Raw genomic sequence first — 22,469 nt, 5'->3', positions numbered from 1 at the left:
GCACCAACCAAATTACAATTACAGTCGAACCTCGACAAGTGAGAGCCACAAGCCTTGCTATATGTGCTCTCAAAGCATATAAAAATTATACAGCTTAAATGTGAAGTTGGGTGCAAAAGAATACAATTAAATCCTCTGTCGGGAAAAAACGAAATGACTTTCCGAACAACCCAATAGATATATTTTAAAAGCTTACCGAGACCCAAATAAATTTCGTAAAAAGTTAGTACTCATTTGAATCTGGCGTAGTGCAAGAAGGTCCTTTAAAAGTAGAAAGCAGGGATTCCCCAAACATCACTAGCATGCGCTACCAAAGAAGTGCCGCGGCAAAAAAATGAACTTAGCAATGCATGCTTTATTGAACGATGAGCGATATCATTTTTTTATGAATATATTTAAATCTTAATAATTTACTTGTATAATTCGTGTATGTTCTTCNAGGACCTTTCTTCGCAACTGCTTTTATGAACTGACTGTAATAAGATTGATAAACAAGTCGGTACGCACATTTGGCTATAATAAAATAATAAAGACTTAATCGGTCATTCGCAGATTTGGTTATTAGTAAGCTTCTATATCCTTTCTATTGTAAATCATTTTTTATAAGTATTATTTTGTCTTTAAAATTTATTTAATGAATTCCTTTTTCTTGTTAAAAAACAGAAATATTCTAGAATTCTTCATCTAATTGTTACAATAATTTTGTAACAGCTTCTTTAATAAATAAAATCCCAAACCGTTCTTACAATCGAAAAACCAAAATATTGTAAAAACCAATAATACTTTCACTTCACAAAAACTTTGTTTGAAATTTCGATAAAAAGTGTTCTTAGATTGGGCATTTCGCAAACAATTATGTGTATATTGTATTTTATAATTGCTGTGAGGTATTTATAAGAAAAATTTCAGCCTATTTCAACGCAGTCCTTCGGCAAATAAATAAGACACGCCAATTTTCCGATGTAGTTAAGCTGCCAGTTCAACATTTTTACCTTTGATAAGCCTTGTATTTCTTGGTGTGCAGACAGTAATGGTCGGTACAACAAACGTGAAAGTGTTAGCAGCATTTTACATTCCGCACTAGTGCAACGTTTAAACAACATAATTTTGAAAATAACAGCAGCACGTTAACTACATAAATTAACGACAAAGCAAAAATATTAAAACATCACTTAAGTGTGCTCAGTTTAAAATTCAATAATAGTGCCTTTTTTGGTAATTCCGAAACAGTGTTGACGTGAAATCGTTTAAATTTTAATTATTATTATTTAGAGAACAATCATCAATGAGTTTTCTAAACTTTTCACTAACGGTAAGGATATAAATAAATTTTCATTTCGCTTTAATATCTAGCTAACAATAAGAAGTTAATGAAATTTTGAATCATAAACACTTGCGCTCAAGATAGATTGGTAATAATAAAAAAAAAAGTAACAAAGTCAATTAAAATTTATTTAATCTAATGCAAACTTTAAGGTGTTGTATTAGTTCCATTACTAATTGATTTCGAAAATAAATTATTATGCACTTTATACGTATCACTATAGAGCGTGTTAATTAAATTTCCCTTAATAACGAATCCATTTCCCCAATAACAATTTTTAAGTTTTTACAACTAATTGTAGTATTAATGTCTAACAATTGTCTTTAAGAAACATTAAAGTAATACATTTAATATGGAAGGACCTTCAATAGTTGTATTTAATTACAATAATCTATAGTCATGACAAGATTAGAAAAAACATATAATAAAACTAAACTATGTATAAATGGGTACCTATATTTAAATTGAAACTAAGTAGGTACAAGTACTATTAAAGTAAATCGATAATTTATTCAAAATGCATATCAGATGATATGTTGCTATAATCATTAAAATATTTAAATCTGGGAATCATTAAATTAACAATTACCCATTGTACATTGGCACCCACAAATCAAAGTATGACTACAAAAATTGCAAAAGGTATTAAAATCATTAACACCTATAATAAATTTAATTATTATAACATCAAGTTTCAAATTGTGGTGGAAAAACACTATCCGTCGTTGTCTTGGAAATTCAGATATTTTGTGGTAAAATTTAACCACAAATTAAGTATAATAATTTGCTCAGGTATACAAGTACGTATTTTATTCATAACTGTTTTAAAACTACATATGTAGTTATTCTTTTGTGGCTTCAAAAGCAACTAAGTTCATTTATATATTTTTGATAATTCCAGTATTTACCATTGCATAGACACTTATCAAAATACATAATCCCAAAGGTGCAATTGCCATCTATTTGGGATATAAATAATACCCTTTAATTAAACATTAACTTCAAAAAGGTTTAAACATGAGTACCTACAACTTTTGCTGATACGGACTGTCAAAATTATCAATACTGATTCATGTGGTAGAGAAAATGAGAAATAGTTCTTCATAACATCACTACACTCTTAATCGTTTTAGCGAAAATTAAACTAGAAAATAAACGAGAATTTCCAGTCATAAGTGAACAAGATAAAATAAAATAGAAATATTGTAGAAGTAATATTTCAAGGAAAGTTTCAACACATAAAATATTATTTTACGTTTAATGGTAATTGAGTAATTGATAAAAACAAGGTATGTATGCGATATACAATTACAAGTTCCATAGCAAACTTCTTTAATTTGGATCCTGTACATATCTGAATATTTTCTTATGTTTCATTGTTTTTATGATCATTATCTACCGCAACCCTTTAGCTAGTCATTTGCGTTTATATTTTACAATTACAGTCGAACCTCGACAAGTGAGAGCTCAAGGGACCGCGATCTCTTTCTCTCTTATAGAGGTTTCTCACTAACCCGAGTTTCTAGCTTACAGAGTTACAGGAGGAATTTGTCTCACTTATGGAGATCCATAAAAATACGGTTCGACAACACATTGAGTTTTAGTTAAGACATTATGAAGAAGTACAAGACCTTTCTTCGCAACTGCTTTTATGAACTGACTGTAATAAGATTGATAAACAAGTCGGTACGCACATTTGGCTATAATAAAATAATAAAGACTTAATCGGTCATTCGCAGATTTGGTTATTCGAATGAAATAAGAGTCTCTTGAAATTTAAGAACGAGTCATAAAATAGCAAAAGTAAACTGCAGCTTATAGAAGTATAGACAAGTAGCAATCTCACATAAAGAGGTTCACGCATGAAAAACGACTGTCACTCATACAGGTTTTATGTTTCTCACTTATAGAGGCTTTAGAAGGGCAAAATGACGGGACCACTTATCCAGGTTCGACTGTAGTTAGTAATCTTCCACCTGAAGAAGGCACTACGCGGAAATAATAAAAACATTTTGTAATTTAAACGTGTTTATTTCTATTATTCATTGTAGAGTGACAACAGTTAAGAGTCTTCTTCTATCATTTTTTCTAGAAATCAGTCCAAAAGTTTCAGTCTTCTGTTCGGGCTAAAAATCTAGTATTTTGGGGGTCGATTTATATTTGATAAAATGGAAATTTTCCAGAAACAATTTTAGATTTGTTTATAACTTATAGCGTGTTTCGATTGTTTCTCTGACAATGAAATTGAAATAAGCCGTGCATGAGGAATTAATTGTTTCTAATAGTCGGCTACGTTACGCTGTAGCAATCGCATATAAAAAAGTCCATCCTGTGCACGTCTTTTTTCATTATTACAAAACCGTGATATGCTTATTCGAATTTTATTTAATTCTTATTACATTCGAGCAGACTTAGAGTAATTATAAGGTTACGTGAACTATATAATTACGAAATAACCCTGCATTGTTACACAATCATGTTTGATCGGTTTTTATTATCTCCATGCAGCTTTGAATTGTTTTGAATCTACATCAGATTGCTTGAAAAATGAATAATTGCGAACGAAACACCTATACCTGTAATTACCGGTAAATCAAAAAAGTTTAATATGGTAATGACTTTGGCATGCCCTTGTTTGCTCCCAAGAAATTGTGTATAATTCCTACAATGTCTGCTGACGTTCACAATTCAATAATTATTGAAAAATTAAATATTCTGTATTTTATATAATCCTTTTTAAATAATATTTGATTTTATGGTAAAGGTCTAGCCCCTTGATGGGGGATCGAAAGNATACTTTTCTTAAGAGTATTTAACAGGTTTTGGTATGAGTTATATACAGTACAAAAACTTTAAATGACATTCTTAAAGGGTTCACGAGAAAACAAAATTAAATATAATGCTATAATGTCAACTTACTTAACTCTTTTTACATATAATTATTTGCAAATAAATCAATCATTTCACATTTAAAGAATACAATCAGGCTTGCTTTTTAAGCTTCCACCTGATGCTTTTATAATAATTAATAAAAGTAGATATATTTGCAATTATTTATGATTAATGTTCAGATCATAACGTAACAAAATACATTACGTAAATTGACTAATTAAAATTAGATGATTGATATTGTAATTGTTACATCACATAATGTTGTACAATTTTGGATCTACCCACCTAAAATCGTATGTATTAAAAAATAATTGAATTAACGTTTTTGAGACTGAATTTCTTTTCATAATTGCTGCAATATAATCGTAATGTAACAAGTATTTAAAGGGATGATATAACTGCAATGGCATAGGGCCCAGCGTTTTGGGAAGCCCCATGATATAAAAAATTAATTAGTAATTTTCACAATACTGGATTACATTATTTCTTGGCCTTTCAGTTGACCTTGTCCTAAGTCCAGGAATACAGGTAGGTAAGTAATGTTTTTAGATTTAGAAAATGGTTGAAGCCTCAAAAAAATTATCTTTCTCCCAAGCCTAGCAATGTCTAAATCTACATCAAAATTAAAAAAACATTGTTACAGAACCTTGGCTAAGACTTCCCGAGATAAAAATGTTCAGTCTCTTAGTCTCTGAAAGCGAGACTCNTATTGAGAAAGTTATGTAAAACATTATTTAAATATCTTTATCAATACGTTACCTTAGGTTAGGTTATCGGGTTTTGTTCAAGTGACCACCCTCTTTCGATCCCCTACCTCCACCCGCTTGAAAATATTTTATTTATTGAATTTTATTTCAATTATAGTGTATGAAAATTGTCAAAATAATCAACTTTCAAACACCAAAACTTTTTATGGGGTTTTAACCAGGTGACCACCCTCTTTCGATCCCCCCTACCCCCACCGCCATCTAACCCCCACAAGTTTTTATGGGGGTGAGACCGCCACGAACTTTTTATGGCACAGTGGTGGGGGAGACCCACTCTTTCGATCGCACCCACCCCCACCCCCGTAGGGGCCATCATCTAGACATTTACCGATGTTATTAACTCTGTAAAATGGCAGAGAAAGAATGAAGTCAGAAACCTTTTAGGTATTAGAAATCAACCCTACGGAAAATCAAAATGTACACAGTACCGATGATCTTTATCAAAATGTTTAACGATTATAATTTAACAATGTATTTATGAAGAACTTTGTCGTACAATATTTTTACAGCTTCACCATATACAGTGCATAATAAAGCTCATTGCATTCAAACAATGTCATATAAAAAGAAGCGAGTGCAAGAGCATCATATAAAAGCCTTTCCTTGCGTAAGGTTTCGTGGAAAGATAAAACCAATACATAATAATTTGAATTTTATATTAAAAGCCAAGGCTTCAACAGTTAAAACTAACAATAAATAATAAATGTTAATTAATTAAAATAATTACGTAAACACAAGGTATTTTTAGTTTTGTATTATTAAAAAAAATGTACATTAGACAATAAAGGTTAAAATTTTATTGATGTTCAATATTGCAGCTAATGCATATATGAATATAAAACCGTTTTAGGTTTGTCCTTGCAACATTTGCTGAAATTATTTCCTATCATCACATACATACGTATACATACATATATATATATATAAGCATGTGTAACAAATGTGAATACAGCTTTCTATTACTTAATGGCAACTTAAAGGCAGGCAATAACTATTAAAAATTTTTGCACCGTGGCACATAGTAATGAAATTTGGTATGTACTGATCCTAATAGACTGTATAATTACCTACACTAGTTTCAAAACAAATTACGATTACCACGTTTTTACTATGTTGTCAAAATACACGTGTATTATCTCGAAGCAGGAAGCATTTTTCGGTCACGAAGCAAATATAATAGATAAAAATGCAATTTGCTAAAGGTAAGGGAGGGATCGAGTATAAACAAACGTTCCTACATACTTATTATAGGTAAATATTATACATCAAAATTCGTTGTAAGAAATATTGTTTGTTTAAAATTTCAGGTGTTAACAATAGGTTTGATAAGGAAAATGTTGACATGCCTTTCGCATTCTTCAAAATCGAATAATACTCAATAACTAATAAAAGGTAGTGTAGGATTTAATTGATATCGAATTTGTTTTAATTGATAAGTATATAACACAAGTAAAATACATGGGTACTTTTATTAGTAAATACTTACTTACAGTATCCAACAGTAAGAACTTACTGGGAAGGTCGAAAATTGTTTCTAAACGTAGCAATAAATGGAGTAAGTTTTTGACCACTCTATGCCAGAGTGACGGACAAGCGCGAGTGAAACCCGGAGGGTTCTTGTCGTTATGTAGGATGTTAAACAATTAGCTTTAAGAATTTCGTTGGATTAATAGGTAATTAGGTAATTGAACAACGTTCTTAGAACAACTTCTGTTGAAGGTCCAAATTAAGTTTGCAAAATAGTAATTCCACGTACAATTAGAAATTAGCAATAAATGAAGTAAGGTTTTGGCCACCTTCTGCCAAAAAGTGATGGACAAGCGCGAGTGGAACCGAGGGGGTTCTTGTTGCTATGTAGGATGTTAAACAATTAACATTAAGAAAATTGTGAGATTATTAGGTATCGGTAGGTAATTGAACAACCTTCTTAGAACAACTTTTGTTGAAGGTTCAAATTACGTTAAAAAAATAATAACTTCGTGTACTATAGAATTAGAAATTAATGATTTTTCCATTAATGGTGCTATTAGACCTACCTCCAAACCTTTCCAAANTTATCCTGTATTTCTTTAAGACTAGAATTTTTGAATTGCACCTTCCCAGCCATTAATAGCGTTAAGGAATAATATAAAGAATTGGTCAGATAAACGAACTGACATTCATAATATAAATAATAAGCTAAAATTGGATTCTGCCATAAACAGTCATTATTAAAAATGACTTACAGAATCGACTATTGTAATGGCCATTCCGAAGAAGTAATTAGGTACTACATATTATGTATTACTCATTATACTTCTAACTGCAACAAATTCTACAAAGGAAGTTCTGATAATACTCGTCATGGGTGTAACGTCTTCATTTTTAAGTTATGATTACCTAAAATTTCTCTACTAATTTCGATTGTTTTCTTCTCTTCTGTTTGTATTCAAACGCTTATCACTAGCTTACATCTAATCGTAATGCCTTAGTAGTTCGGGTAATATTGGCTCATTCGTTCGGAAAATCCATTAAATTATTCATGGTTGTGATAAAGAGATTTTTCTCGGTATATAAATGCAGGTTATCAAGTTTGTAAACCGACCAGGTAATGTTTAAAACAGAGACCAAAAAGTTTCCTTTCTTGAATAGAAAAAGTATTAATATTCTTGATTCATTTTCAATAAAAATAATATCTACAATTTTTTATAAATTAAAATAATACAGTAAACAGGCATTAAAAACTAGACCAACAAAGAAGACTTTTTCGAGATCTTTTTGATAATGCCAGTTCTAATTGTTTAGATGTTTGAAAAATCATAACTAAGAAAATATTAACATTATGAGAAATAAACCAAAAGCGTCAGAATTGAATCAAGGAATACGTACAAACAAAATTTAGTTAAAAAACGGTTTTAGTTTATTTATGTAACCGTGGTATAAGATTAATTAATACCTACTTCGCATTTACCTGATATAAACGAATACTGTACTCATTAATATCCTCTCGAATGTCTGCCATTACTGAATATGCAACCCGGTGAACGGTTGACAACCTGCAGCAATACGACAATACAATAAGTAAAATGGCGCCCATATTGCCCGATCCGTAACATAACGGAAACCGAATTTTGCAAAAAGAAAACGATTTAACTTACAACTAACGAACGAACTAACGAACGGGAGCAACTCGTTTTTCTTGTAATTCCTCTTGACGAAAAGGCACTTAATTTCGGACATTTTCTGGCAGTTACCTATTCTTTAATTAAACATCCCTATATACCTTTACCAATAACTTCATGATGCACCTCATAGAAACATTATAATTATTGATCTGATTAATAAATTTTAACTTCTGGTTTGTTCGAATGGTTGGTTAGCATTTTAGATACGCAGTATTTTAATTTTTCTAAATTAAACGTTGTTTAGTAAGCATTGTGTTTTGGAATGGCCTGCTAAATGCGCAAAATTAATAGCCTTTCTTGTATTTTCGCTCAATACATTAGTTAGATCTAGTTTCGAACATACTTTTTCGTTAGCATTTTTTCGACGCCGTGTTCCGAGGAATTGAACTGTTGTTCTTTTCGTTTTTCCCTTTTCCGCTAATTTTTTGCGCCAACTCTGTACAAACTACTAATAAATATCGGTCGTTGGTATCACAATGGATGGGGAATGGGAGCGGCGACTAAACCTGGCACGGTACCGTAGGAGCTTCGGTTAAAGTTAATTTTACTACAGTTATCTCCTTTTGTCAGGCAGCCGTTGTCGAACCAGTATTACATGGAACAACAGGTACTGTTTGGCATGTCACTGTTGCCATATTGGATGTCACAACGTTACTAAGACCGCAGGCCTTCAATTCGGTGAATATTTCGGTGAAGTAACCAGGCTCCGCATTTATGCGAAGCATATTTGACGATAGTCTGTTCACTATGTTCAGGCACCGATCCCAGAACTTCTCTTTTGAATCCTCAACAAGAAAGGGCTTCAACGGGTACGATATCTCGTTGCCCATATACGAATAGGACAGATAGAGGCAAGTCAAAACCACGGCTTGCAAGTCCTGTTCGCAATCAATGTCGTCTTCGACCAGATCTCTCACTAGCATGTAAACGAATACTACATTAGCTGGATTAATGAAGGCAACGTCCTAGAAGAAAAGAAAATAAATAGGTATTTATTGTAGAATTTCAAATCTACTTTAAAATAATCCAATAAGTAAGTACCTAACGAAGATGACATAGAAGGTGAAAATAAAAAATAAAATGAAACAATGAAGATTTCAGGTTGGTTGGTTGTTAGGTTATCGCAATCTACGTCTTGTAATTTCGGAATATCTGACCAAAAGCATTGTTAAACAATACAACTGAACTAAATGAATCTTGATCAACAAAATTATTCATTTCACATAGTTTTAATACTGTTAATAATACCATAACACATTGCAATTGTGAGATACGTGATTTTGGCGATGTCATTGCGATTGTAATACAAATAGGTACATAATACGTAAAATAATACACAATATGACATAAACTTTTTAAACTAATTGGACCCTTGCACAAGCAGTATATAATTGGTTTCAGTTCTAAAGAAGAATGCAACATTGCTTGTGAAACATCTTGTAAATCAACTTAATTCACCAACCTTTATATGCCTCTGGTGATGATAATCTTTTTTGACTTCACATGGAGTATAAGACATCGTAAAATGAATAATTTTATTAATTAACCGTGGATGTAATGTAAAATAAATAAATATAAATCATTTATTGATGTGAAACTTCTTTACGCACGGTAGGGTAAGTTCGTTTCATGCGAGTTGCTATGTAACGAAATCTTGCAACGGATGCCCCCCCTACTCGGCCACGTAGATGAGTTCGTAGTGGGAATCGCTTGAGCCGTGAGCGCGCTTCAATGCAACATTCGTTACAGGCAAGTCCGGCATCTATAGTGTAAAATTTAAATTCATAGTGTACAAATAATGCCATTAAACCAATTCCGTAACCCCTATCCCGATATGTTTGTGTGTTTGAAGAAGTTTCACTTCAGTAGCGTGTTGTATAATTACACGTTGTAATTTTTTATTATTTTCTTACAATAATTAGATTTTGAATGAAAGGAAAAGAATAGAGGAACTCAGTAATTTCACAACTAATCTTGTAATGTAATCTTTTTTTGGTTACCTATGCGTCGTTTTGTACTTTTTTAGGTTTATGATTGGCTCTAAATATTAGGTTTGGCCTCAGTAACCTCGTTCTCGACCGTGGCTTACCCAAATCGATACTATGTTCGCTTAAGAAACAACAACGTGGAGTCATAAAACTGATTGTAAATATATTCTCAACCCCTAAACGCGGAGAAATCACGCTATTTCAAAATGTAATTTTTGTTTAGAGTCACGAAACGTTCCAATTTCTAACTTCATAAAAAGCATGAACATAAGCAAAAAGAGTGGTAAACATTTAATTAAAAAATCCATAACGTAATGCTAAAAATTAACAGTCGTATTTAACATATACATAAAAGGATTGTCTTCTTCCTTATCGTAGCTATTATTAATTAAAGAAAAATTCTTCTAAAAGGCCTCTTCTTCCAACGTAATTTCATGTGAGTTTATTATCCTACGCCTTTTAGACAACATTACCTACCTAATCTAACAGGTGTGGATTAGTTCTGAAACATTTCGTAGGTTCTTTTAGACAATTAGTGTTAGGTGTATTATTTTTCCCCTGCATCACTTGTAAAATGTAGACGTGCTTTGGCAAACAAATGTCTGGTTCGAGGAAAATCGATTTCAAGATCTGGTGGCCCTGGAAAGTCTCTATCATGGCCGAATAGAAGGGCACATCGACCCCTCAACTGGATATCTCTTTTGAAACAATCCTTTGGAGACATGACTGGATTCAACTACCCTCCTAAAGTTACATTTCCGTATGCTTCTTTAGCCTTTTATAAATGAGGTTGAGGGCTATAACCCGTGCATATTGGAAGTCAAATTTGTATTGGTTCTAGTTTAATAGAAAATGCAATTTTTTGAAAAATATAAGAAAATCAAACGAAGTCTCAGTCTCTTACTTACTGAGGATGATTCCTTGTATGCCGAAACGCAGTTTAACTTATTAATTTGAACTTTGGACTGTAATGTTTTATTGTTTTGAAGCATCATTTTTAATTCAATAAAGATATGGGTCAACTGCATGATAGTCCTAAAAGCTAAAATCTTATTCTCATTAGATTTGTCTTTTTTATGATACATTTATGCCCAACTAAGATTCTATTAAAATTTACAACTTGATCCTTATATTGTTCCCTTTAGAAACAATAAAATAACTCATTCTTATCAAAAACGCAACAGAGTAATCAACATATTCATCAAATTCAATTTCTGCATACATAAATAGGATATTAATAATAGAAACCTATATTTTTGTCCACGTTGTTTACAATACCGATAAAAAATCAATAGTGTCGCATGCCTTCATTAATAATGGACTTACTTCAAATAACCATTAAGTACGTAAGAGGTTTCACAGGTTTGTGTTGAATTTGAACGACAAACCCGAATACTTTAATTGGATTTTGGTTTAGGTAGAAATAAAGGTAATCAATGCGAAGGTCTAAATCGGTCGAAAAGATAGTTAATATTCTAAAATACTTAGAAATTCAACAGATAATTTTACAAATCGAATGAAATGTAAATACATACGACATAAACCCTAAATTGTAGGTAATTTATCGTTTGTATGAAGATAAATTGTATTGTTTGAACTTTGGAATTTGTAGGATAATGATTACATTCATTTCACCTTTGGCATTTTAAATCTAACCGTCTAAAAATCTTTAAGCTTGAGAACAGAAAGATGCCTGTTATTAAATGAAGAAACGTGAACATTAAATCAATAAATTGAACCTGATCGAATCAACTTTTATTGCAATTTTTGATTTTTATGATTTTATGTTCAAAAATCAAAAGAAACCGTTTGGGTAAAAGTTTGGGTGCGAGGCGGCAGGACGATAGATTGATTAGGAATTGCAATTCCTTTTGAAAATCTTATTCAAATAAATAGTGGAATGTTTCGTTTCGTTATTTTGCATTTTTTGTACTAACCTGCCAGCCCTGCAAGAGTAAGCTTCTGTCAACTGTTCTCAACCACATTACAGCGTCGCCAGCTTGGAAGTCCCGAAGTTTGTAACATTTTGTGTGCAAATACATACCGAGACACTTTAACAGTTCAGAGGTAGAGGCTTGTATCACGGTTTTTTTCGGAACCTGTACTGGTACGACCTGGTTTTGGTTTTGGGAATGGGAATGCTGATTCAAAAGAGCCGTTTGCTTATTGCACACTTTTTCGCAGTTGGCATGGTGGTTATTAGTGTTGTTGGCGTTATTGGTTCTCACAATGTCGAGGGCTAATGTCGAAGTACCCGTGCTACGGCAGTTGGAATAATTGTAACCACCTTGCTGCTTGTTAGAGTTGAGGTTCTTGTTCTTGTCGATGACGACGTTATCGAGAAGTGGCTGCCTGAAAACGGTGACATTTTTGTTCTTGTTGTCGAGTTTCTTCTTGTTGTTGTTTGCGGTGGAAAACTTCTTCCATGACAGGGCGTTGATGAAAAGCGAATGCTTCTTAAGATTCTTCTCGAGCGCGTTCTTCTCCGATATGATCCGCGCATTGTCGTTGTTGTTAATGTTGTTGCAGTTGTTGTTTTGGAGATTCTGGCTGGATGCTGAGTTTGGGAGTTTGAGTTCGCGATTTTTGGCATTATTCAGTTGCTCATAGGAGAAGTTGTTGAGGGTAAAATCACCAGTAGATGAACTGGAGTACACGGGTCTTCGTTCTCGCGGTGAAAAGCTAAGCACGGTCCCCATGTTCGAGGAGGAGGTGATTAGAGGGTGCTTTTTAGCACATTTTACGCGACGCACTGTGGTGGTGGCGCCGGATGCCCAGGGGTCGATCTTAGGCTCACTATCGCGCCGACGCCCGATGTCGCTTGGCAACCCGATGATGTCATAAGAAATCAATAGACGCCAAGATGACTATTGGGATAAATGTGATCTCCACGCTCCACTCTTATTGCCTTTCTACATCCAAATATTTCAACACATTACAAAACTACCATCCATCGATCATGACCTGCAGATTTGATTTGCAGAATAGGGGTAGGATGGTCATCATCCCTTGTGCAAAAGAGGCAGTCTAAAGGAAAAATGTTAATTCGTCACATTTAATCAAAGTTAATTCCTGGATCTTTAACAAACCAGGGCTTAAGAGGACCTTGATTTGTCCTAGAAAGGCCTGAGGTATAGGGGTTCTAGTCGGTAGGTCCGAGGACTTCTTCCTCGGGAATCCGACACTACCTAGTCGTACGGACGGCTGGGTTTCTTTTGAAGATTTCCCCTCTTCCACGAAAACTTAAAAAAAAAATAACAAGCCAGTTTCTCTTACAATTTGACTTTTTCAAGATGCGCCCAAGAGTAGATGGAGACTAAATGAAATCGGATGTGAGAAATCCTTTAAATTATACTTAACAGTCTTGTTACGATCTCGCTGATGAAATCGTGGGTAGCAACGTACTGTGAAGATATTCGCGACTACTTTATCAAAATTTAGATTCTTATAAAAGGATATTACGGAGGGTCGTCCCTCTGGGAATACCTATCATTGTTACAAAGCCATGGCTAGAAGGAGAGAGTCGAGTGCGTTACCCTCTTCGATGGGGTGAGCGAATGCAGACAGCTTGTATAATCTAGCAAGCCCCTCTTTTTGTTTTACTGTTTCTAGTTGTGAGGGCTATGACTTGCAAAGGTAAGGGTAGTACAGAGTAATTACACGACTTGTGCAGTGAAGCAATCAGTATGATCATCTACCCTATCTACATGTATCTTGCATCGGAAGTTTTACAACTTCTTCCAATAATTTGCAACAATATGTAATATTTTATGATTATGAGCATTAAATATTAGTAACAATGACGTAACGTAAATTGACAGGCGTTTATATTTGAAAAAATATTTTGATGTTTCTTCGGTTGATTTAGATTTAGATAAATTCGCCAAAGGTTTCCATTCGTCATCCGTTCCCTTTGGATTTACTCATTCCATTCTGCATCCTTAACTCATGAGTGGGTACCATTGTTCATTTCCATGTAGTCATTAATTATCAAAGGATAATTCTGGGCAATGGGGAGGAAGAAGGTTGCTAGCTGGATGCAAATTTAAATGAAAGTTACAGAGCAAAACCTTTCGTGCGTTTATAAACATGCAGACATATATCGATCGATACAAGTCTGGTTGCGTAATGGAATTTTATATGTATGAGTAAATTTGGTTTAGAAATAGCGACCTGTGTTTTTAGTAAGAGAACTCTTGTAGATTAAAGGTCTTTCACCCCACCTTGCTTTGTGTTATGTTTTCGTACGGCTCTGTTGTAACTAATTTGGTAATTAGTCTTTTTGTTAGACATTTTTTGGCATTCAAAATAATGAAGTCAGTCAAAGGGAAAAAAACAGATTGATGTAGCCTTTGCAATTTATTTATGATTAATGAGTCTTCATGTTATGTTGGCCTACAAAAATCGTACACCTTTCGTGAGGCTCGGAAAATTTTTTAAATGGTCTTCCCTAATGGTGCGATTTTAGACTTTCTGAAATTTGTCATCAACCCTATTCAAGCTATTGGATGCAGTTGGAAAAAAGTAATTTGAAAACAGATGCTACAATAACGAAAATAGAAAAATATACATCATTGGCATAGTTTTATTTAGCTTGTATAAAGAAATCTCAGTACTTTTTAAATAACTACACATTAGTGAAAAAAAATGGTATATTAATATTTCATTCATACATGTNGCAGTAAGAACCATCTGTACAGATTTTGTTGGCACTCTTTCCTATCTTCTCAGATTGAATTAGCTCGACCTTATTGTAAATACTCAGCGAGACCCCCGAGTGTTTCCTTAATACCCCAGCACGTAGAGAAAGCCGTTCGTTTGGCTCGATTTGGAAAACCAGGAGTGTCTTATCTCGATTTTCCTGGAAATCTTCTCCAAGCTAGAGTACCAACAAATTCTATCCCCGATTACTATACATCACCCGAAGTACCTTTAGCATTCCCCAACCCTCAAGTCATTTCAGAAGCTGTACAAATACTTCTTACGGCAGAAAGACCGTTGGTTATTATGGGAAAGGGAACAGCTTATGCAAGGGCAGAAGATTTGGCAAGAGAATTTATTCATTCGACAAATTTACCATTTCTTGCTACTCCAATGGGCAAAGGTTTGATTCTCCATAATTTTTAATACCTCCTGGTTCCAATGTTTCATTCTTTAGGTGTAGTTTCTGATTCTTCTCCACATTGCGTAGCATCTGCGAGATCAACTGCTCTTCAAAAAGCAGATTTAATAATTCTTTTTGGGGCAAGACTAAACTGGATATTGCATTTCGGAAGACCTCCACGATATGCCCCGGACGTCAAAATAATTCAGATCGACGTTTGTTCAGAAGAGCTGAACAACAGTGTCAAGGCAACCGTTTCAATCTTTAGTGATTTGAAACCTGCCATCGGGCAACTTCTACAAGAAGTAAAAGCAAAAGGATTTGTTTTTGGAGATAACACCAACTGGTGGAAGCTTTTAAAACAAAAATGTCAGCAGAACAAGTTAGGAGTTGAAGTAACAGGTTTTTGTTTCCGTGAAATTATGCACGGTCACTCAGTATTTCCTCTTGTAGAAAATGGTAAAAGACACTTCGGTACCACTAAACTATTACACCGTTTTCCATCACTTACAAAGTCAGCTGCCCGAAAATTGTTTGATCGTAAGCGAAGGGGCCAATACGATGGACATAGGGAGGACGATGCTGTTAAATAATTTAGCCAGGCACAGGCTGGATGCAGGAACTTTTGGAACAATGGGGGTAAATTTTTAATAAAATTTGATAAAGCTTGATAGTTCATCATCATTATACTCCTTCTTAGGTAGGTTTAGGATTTGCAATAGCTGCCGCTCTGTGGTGTCAAAAATACGAACCTTCGAAGAGAGTGATATGTGTGGAGGGTGATTCTGCATTCGGATTTTCAGGAATGGAAGTGGAAACAATGGTCAGATACAAATTACCGGTTATAATTGTGATCATTAACAATAATGGAATTTACGGAGGTCTTGATCAGGAAACTTTTAATGAACTTCAAAATTCTCAGCCTGCTACTCAAGCGTAAGTACGATACATGTGTAAAATAATTTGGGTTCTTTAACAAGATTTCTATAAAAGGATTCCTCCAACAAGTCTTTCTGTGATGTGCCGCTATGAAAATATGATGTCTCTTTTTGGAAGTACGGGGTACTTTTGTAAAACTATACCGGAAGTTCAAGCGGCTGTGAGAGAATGTCTTAAGGAAAAACATTTACCAAGTATAATTAACATTGCTATCAATCCTTCGGCTGATAGAAAACCGCAAGCATTTAATTGGCTGACGGAGTCGAAATTGTAAATATGTACAGATTTGTTATTTTATGTTGTTATTGCTTTTGGTGTTGTGGTGGTGTACAGGTTTGAACAATAAAAAAAGCAACGTTTAATGTCTACGTTTATTAATCAACGATAACCATCAATTATTCAGTAATTCAAAATCAGTCAAATACTTAAAAAATAAAAGTGTATAACCATCACATTATTAAAGAATTGTCTTGATTAAAATTAAATTATATTTCAGAATATCGGAATCTTACGAATTTAGTACTAACTGTATCGATATCATTACACTATTTTCGGTAAAATTATTTATAACTTTTGGTTTATAAACAATGCTTAAAGGTTAGTCGTTGACTTGATTGATCGACTCCTCAATCACCATCAACAACTCCACCCCATTTACATTGTGTTAACCAAAACGTTTCATTTACTATTTGCTTTTAATTTCTAAATTTCCAAATTCATAAATAACTAATTAATAATAATATACGTCACTATTGATCGTTATTATTGCCGTACCTGTTGCTGTCGAGGCTTAAAGTAAGAAAATAGGAAGAAATCATTTAATGCTTCACCCGAGCGTAATGCAATAATATTTTGCACATTGTAAAAAAGAATGAATCATTTTGAAACCATTTGTTTATAATTTTCTCGACAACCGCAGGCATAGTGAACATCATGGCCACGTAGAAAAAATATAATAACGTGCAACAATCTTCTTATGACTTATTATGTGATAACATATCAACTTAATAAATAGAACAAATGACAACCTACATCCACAGCACACTGTCACATCACAAACTATAAATATTAATAAGACATCAGGTAACATTACAAAAATATTCGCGGAGTGACAAGACAACAACTGTCGACCTATATTATTATACGAATAGACGTAACCTCAATTTTCGAAAAATGATAACAGTAGAATAACGTAAAGAAAATAACAATAGATAAAAAATAATATATTATTTAACAGGTGCAAAAGGGCAAATTAAATAATATAAATAAATAGNTTTCTGTAGTAAAACAGTAAGATATGTCGAAAATGCTGCTTATCGCTCTCCATATTTAAAAGGGCACCAACCAAAAACTACTGCGTAGAATTAATTGGAATTTTTCACACACAAGTCTTGCTATATGAGCTCTTAAAGCATATAAAAATTATACGGCTTAAATGTGTAGTTGGGTGCAAAAGAATACAATTAAATCCTCTGTCGGGAAAAAACGAAATGACTTTCCGAACAACCCTATAGTTATTGTGCATTCGTAATAAAATATTTCAACTTGTCAAATAAAATTCAACTAAATTCAGTTTCAACCAATTATGTTAAGAAATAAAAAAAATTTCCTAACAATTGTTTCAATTAGACATTCATTATCAAAGAGTAATAAAAAAGGTCCTTATTGTTTGTTCCTTGAAGGCGCAAGAATTTGGTTAATTTATTGCACCTATTGAATTAATCGTAAGTTTATCTTTCTTTAGCTAAAATTGTACCTAACCGTCCACTTCATGAAATTTTTGAGGATGCGCTTGTCCAATCCTTATTTAACAATTCCTCTTCACCATGGTAGATTGTTAATGGTAGAAGGATTTACTTGTTGAAACTCCATAATCAATTAAAGGAAACGAAAGTAAAGTTTCAAAAAAATATATACATTAATAGTTCACAACAATTGTTTCACCAAAACATTGGCTTCTTCAGGTGAAGATATTCTATAATATTTTTTTTGAAACTACTTTCGTTTCCTTTAATTAATGGAAGATTATCTTCCCACTTTTCAAAATCAAGGATCCCGGAAAAGTGTAGTTACGTGCTTGATTATAACATTCACCAGCACATTTAGACCAGATTTATATAACTATTTTTATAGCATTTTTAATAACCAATATTGTTAGCAGCCATACCCACTAAAGTAAAATTGTATGAGTGGAATCGTATTTTTGCAACGGCAATTAATAATGTTCAATACCTTAGTGCGGAAGTCCATACTTTTGAACATCAACTTGAACGACAGTGATAGACCGTGCAATTGTTTTGTTGCAGATTCACTGGCAAATTTTCAATGATCTTCATTGATGCTAATTTGGTGAAAGTTAAGGATTAATCAGTTGCGATCCTATTTGGAGCATTCCAGAATCAAACCATCATTAAAATGATCACAGGTAGGAAGTGGTACTATATACATTTTTAGGAAACTCAAAACATAGGAATCGTCAACTCTTCAAAATAATACCAATAAAAATAAAACGATATAATCAGATTTTTAGATAATTATTTCTTGTGCTGTTGTAGGATTACTACCTACTAGAGCCATTGTGGCCATTATGATTTTTAATGCATGCCTCATAACATACATGTTACGTGCCAATATGTCTATGAACATCATTGCCATGACAAATAGAACTGAAAGTTCACCCCTTACTAAATCGGAATGTCAAAGGCAGCAAAACGAACCATTTAATAACACGTTAGAAGAAAGCAGCGCAACAGCAGATGTAAGTAACCGATGACTAAATATTTTTAATGAACAAAGCATTACAGCTTTGCTATTAACTAGGTTAAAACAGTAAAACTAATTCTAAAGGTTACTGAATTCGTTCCTTAATAAGTTCAAATTTGAACAACTGAATTCGCTAACCGTCATTTTGATAACGTCAACGAAGAAATGGCTAATTGTAATATCTGTAATTAATCAAACAATTGCACTATATATTTTTTAAATATCAGAAATCATTCTTAGACCTAATCAAAGGAATAAAATTATTATCCACCAACTTACTCAAATTAAAAAGAGTGACTGATGTAAAATCCATTAGACACATTGAAGACAAAATGGAAAATAATCACCTTAAAAAAAATCGTTGCGTGTGGCGTAATTCAAATGGCAGAAAAAGAGAGTATGATCTAAAAGTATTACATAAATACTTTTAATAAGGTTTGCATGTACTTATTGTGTTTTCCAGCATGGAGAGCGCTATAATTGGAACTCCAAAATTCAAGGCTATATTTTAGGGTCATATTTCTGGGGATATACAATAACATGCATACCGGGTGGTTTCGTAGCAGAGAGATTCGGACCAAGAAAGACGGTTGCAATTACAACTATAGCATCAGCTGGATTAACATTTCTGACGCCGATCGCTGCATCTTGGCATTACATTTCTGTGATAATTATTCGATTCGCTCTCGGATTTGTTGCGGTAAAAGTCGCTTTATACTACCTACACATTCGGTTATAAAATAAATTGCATTTTTGATTTATGACATTACGCTTTAATTACTTGAATCGATATTTCATTCAGAAATACGTCTCATTTCACAAATGAATGCAGATTTTCTAATTTAGGGCGGTATTTACCCAGCTCTGCATTGTTTAATTTCGCGATGGGCGCCTCCGAACGAAAAAGGTAAATTCATGGGGACATTGCTGGGTGGACAATTGGGAACTGTATTGACGTGGCCCATTTGTGGGGCACTGATAGAATCATGGGGATGGAAGTATGCCTTTTATGTACCAGGATTTATCGCACTTTTCTGGTGTTTCTCCTGGTGGTACTTTGTGACAGACACCCCCGAGGAACATCCACGGATCGATGAAAGCGAAAAAAAATATGTCATACAAAGTATAGGAGACACTATTTCAAAGACCAAGGTAATTAAACAATTTTAATTTTCTTCAAGTCAAATTAAACATAAGATGGATTATTTTAATATGGTCAAACACCTATGTCATACTTTTATAATTGTCACAAATAAAACACAATATGTGCAATATTATGAATTAAGGGTCACCTAAATATCATTACCAAAAAAAAAAAACAAAAAAGGTGAAATGTTCTTTTGCAAGTTTATATTTAAGAGGTAATTATTTACAGTTTTTACATTATTACAATTTTTTTGTCCAAAACTACATTCTATTTTCTTTTAAAATGAACTACTATGCTTTTCAAGATAATCTTTGGCTTCATTGATTTTAGAAGCAATGTATGGTGAACCACCACGATCAGGATGATTGACTGCCATTACTTTTTTGAAAGCATCCCTAATTTTCGTCTTATTCGCGCTAGGAGTAATACCTAAAATGAGGGCGGCTTCCCTCCGGTTCATTTGTGGTTCAAAACCCCCCTTGTAGTATTTTGCGTTTGCCAAAGTTTCGGAATCGAATTTAGGAATTTTGCTTGCAGCTTCGTTAAAAGTTTTCGCCACGTTGGGTAACTGTTTCATTACGTACCGGCCAGCGAATCCCACCGCTGCAAGCCCTAGGCCTGCAACTATCACACCACTTGACATATTCACAAACTGAAACACACATTTATTAATAAATATTCCCTTAATGTAAACGCTTGGTATTAAAAAAAATCATACATATGATTACTTATTAAAAAATTGGAACCTCCGACGTTAACACTAGAATTTTATGACGTCTACTGAACGAAAACGTCAGTTGTAGTCAGCTGCTGCTGCCTGAACGATCAAGGTTAAGCGCACACAACCTCAGCAGCATAAAAGTTCCTAATATTAGTCACCAGACTTATAATTGCCTTTTGATACAATAATAAAACATAAAACTGTATTCTAGCTAAAATAACACCTTTATGCGACTAATATTAACAATGTACTTTAATAAAATTTACCACTTTTCAGAAAATGCCTCCATATGTGAAAATATTTTCTTCGGTGCCATTTTGGGCCTTTGTCGTTTTACAATTCGGTAGCTTGTGGGGCCTTTACTTTTTGTTTACTATTGGGCCCAAATATATGACCAAAGTGCTTGGATTTGATTTAAGCCATTCTGGTACCCTTGCAGCGGTGCCATACCTGGCCAGATTAATTTGTGGATTTATATTTGGCTACATTGGAGATTCGGTTAGGAAAAGAAACCGATTATCTGTTACAAATATACGCAAAATATTTGTTACGTTCTGTAAGTCGTGTTTTTTTGTTCTTTTTTTTTGAATTAAATTGATTGTAAGACTTATGATGGCATTTTACAGCCCATTTCTTGCCTGGGCTATTTCTTTTAGCACAAACAATGGTTGGCTGTGATGCAACATTAGCTATAGTGTTAATTAGTTTATCATTAGGCTCAAATGGAGCTTCTACTGTTACCGTTTTACAAAATTCTCATGATTTAGCTCCAAATTTTGCTGGTTCCTTGTACGGAATTGTTAATTGTATAGGATCGACGGCAGGGTTCATTACACCCATGCTTACAGGCTACATAACTGCAGGATCGGTAATTTCCCCAAATAAATAATTATTAACTATACTTAGTTCCAATATTGACTTTACGTATGTATCCCCAGGCTGGACAAGTTGAGTGGCATACTGTTTTCTGGATTGGAGCAGCAGTTTACATTGCCTGCGGGATATTCTTCTGCATTTTTGGTTCGGGAGAACGGCAGGAATGGAATAATATTCCCTTCAGTAATAGTGATAATAATAACGAAAAGGGGGTTGACAATCTCGCCTATGACAAGGGAAGCGAAATAGAGAGTACAAAAATTTAAAATTATTAATGATAATTAATAAGTATAAATACAACATTTGACTGCATTAATAATAAGATAGATTTATTTTGTATAGTATTTATGTTTAAATTAATATTATCCAGTATTGAGACCTTTATACTATTGCGTATGTTAATAAATGGTACCATCTAACTACTTACCTATTTTAAGTTACGTATCCAACTACCAAAATATTGGTAGAATNATATTATATATAAAAAAAATATGAGTGCTGTTAGCACAGGGCAAAGTAGTATTACGTAAATGAAAGTTAGTATCAGCTATTTCTTATGCTGAAGTGTACGATGCGTTACATATCTATTTACAAACAATTCCTTTAAATTTTAATCATTGATTACTATTATCTATTAAAAAACCATTATGGCCGACGTCAATGACAAAGCGACAACAATTGAAGAAGAATGATGGCCGACAACTGCAACAATTAGAAAAGAATGATGGCCGACACTACGTCATAGTGGAGCAATAAAAATGGCAGGGGGCAGGGGGAAGAACTA

The 22,469-nt window shown here is 33.5% G+C and overlaps 4 protein-coding genes across 6 annotated transcripts; 2 read left to right on the top strand and 2 right to left on the bottom strand.

Moving 5' to 3' along the window:
• Positions 1–968: 968 nt before the first annotated feature.
• Positions 969–22,075, top strand: LOC108742664 (sialin). 2 transcript variants are annotated; one of them, XM_025980642.1, is made up of 9 exons: positions 6,117–6,234; positions 6,291–6,375; positions 18,485–18,603; positions 18,734–18,936; positions 19,405–19,641; positions 19,788–20,093; positions 21,086–21,365; positions 21,436–21,677; positions 21,748–22,075. In XM_025980642.1, the coding sequence occupies exons 3-9, from the start codon at positions 18,594–18,596 to the stop codon at positions 21,949–21,951; spliced, it is 1,482 nt and encodes a 493-aa protein (XP_025836427.1). In that variant the 5' UTR covers positions 6,117–6,234; positions 6,291–6,375; positions 18,485–18,593; the 3' UTR covers positions 21,952–22,075. The 2 variants fall into 2 exon arrangements, with proteins under 2 accessions (XP_025836426.1, XP_025836427.1); XM_025980641.1 differs by lacking the exons at positions 6,117–6,234; positions 6,291–6,375 and adding an exon at positions 969–1,312.
• Positions 7,044–12,874, bottom strand: LOC108742657 (cyclin-dependent kinase 5 activator 1). The gene is made up of 2 exons (XM_018477935.2): positions 12,073–12,874; positions 7,044–9,112 (listed from the first exon to the last, which is right to left on the bottom strand). The coding sequence occupies exons 1-2, from the start codon at positions 12,832–12,834 to the stop codon at positions 8,714–8,716; spliced, it is 1,161 nt and encodes a 386-aa protein (XP_018333437.1). The 5' UTR covers positions 12,835–12,874; the 3' UTR covers positions 7,044–8,713.
• LOC108742675 (2-hydroxyacyl-CoA lyase 1) lies at positions 13,641–16,540 on the top strand. Its single transcript, XM_018477970.2, has 7 exons — positions 13,641–13,684; positions 13,748–13,771; positions 14,818–15,239; positions 15,294–15,634; positions 15,693–15,878; positions 15,940–16,175; positions 16,233–16,540. The coding sequence occupies exons 1-7, from the start codon at positions 13,641–13,643 to the stop codon at positions 16,450–16,452; spliced, it is 1,473 nt and encodes a 490-aa protein (XP_018333472.2). The 3' UTR covers positions 16,453–16,540.
• Positions 20,281–20,924, bottom strand: LOC112906465 (mitochondrial import inner membrane translocase subunit TIM14). 2 transcript variants are annotated; one of them, XM_025980644.1, is made up of 2 exons: positions 20,817–20,924; positions 20,281–20,740 (listed from the first exon to the last, which is right to left on the bottom strand). In XM_025980644.1, the coding sequence occupies exon 2, from the start codon at positions 20,729–20,731 to the stop codon at positions 20,366–20,368; it is 366 nt and encodes a 121-aa protein (XP_025836429.1). In that variant the 5' UTR covers positions 20,732–20,740; positions 20,817–20,924; the 3' UTR covers positions 20,281–20,365. The 2 variants fall into 2 exon arrangements, with proteins under 2 accessions (XP_025836429.1, XP_025836428.1); XM_025980643.1 differs by having other exon boundaries at positions 20,807–20,917.
• Positions 22,076–22,469: the final 394 nt, after the last annotated feature.

Source organism: Agrilus planipennis, unplaced genomic scaffold, assembly GCF_000699045.2.
Source record: "Agrilus planipennis isolate EAB-ADULT unplaced genomic scaffold, Apla_2.0 scaffold3, whole genome shotgun sequence".
Taxonomy (NCBI): Eukaryota; Metazoa; Arthropoda; class Insecta; order Coleoptera; family Buprestidae; genus Agrilus; species Agrilus planipennis.
The sequence above is the reverse complement of the archived record's forward strand: the minus strand, read 5'-3'. Positions and strand labels throughout refer to the sequence as shown.

What these genes read in the sequence shown, in the direction of transcription:
- LOC108742657 (XM_018477935.2), bottom strand. Translation starts at nt 12,834, where the DNA reads ATGGGGACCGTGCTTAGCTTTTCACCGCGAGAACGAAGACCCGTGTAC. An exon ending in TACTCTTGCAGGGCTGGCAG is followed by an intron (nt 9,113 to 12,072) that starts GTTAGTACAAAA and finishes CTTTTCTTCTAG; the next exon opens with GACGTTGCCTTCATTAATCC.
- LOC108742675 (XM_018477970.2), top strand. Translation starts at nt 13,641, where the DNA reads ATGGCTAGAAGGAGAGAGTCGAGTGCGTTACCCTCTTCGATGGG. An exon ending in GAACTTTTGGAACAATGGGG is followed by an intron (nt 15,879 to 15,939) that starts GTAAATTTTTAA and finishes ACTCCTTCTTAG; the next exon opens with GTAGGTTTAGGATTTGCAAT. An exon ending in TCTCAGCCTGCTACTCAAGC is followed by an intron (nt 16,176 to 16,232) that starts GTAAGTACGATA and finishes TTTCTATAAAAG; the next exon opens with GATTCCTCCAACAAGTCTTT.
- LOC108742664 (XM_025980641.1), top strand. An exon ending in AAAGCAGCGCAACAGCAGAT is followed by an intron (nt 18,937 to 19,404) that starts GTAAGTAACCGA and finishes TGTGTTTTCCAG; the next exon opens with CATGGAGAGCGCTATAATTG. An exon ending in CAAAATATTTGTTACGTTCT is followed by an intron (nt 21,366 to 21,435) that starts GTAAGTCGTGTT and finishes GGCATTTTACAG; the next exon opens with CCCATTTCTTGCCTGGGCTA.
- LOC112906465 (XM_025980644.1), bottom strand. Translation starts at nt 20,731, where the DNA reads ATGTCAAGTGGTGTGATAGTTGCAGGCCTAGGGCTTGCAGCGGTGGGA.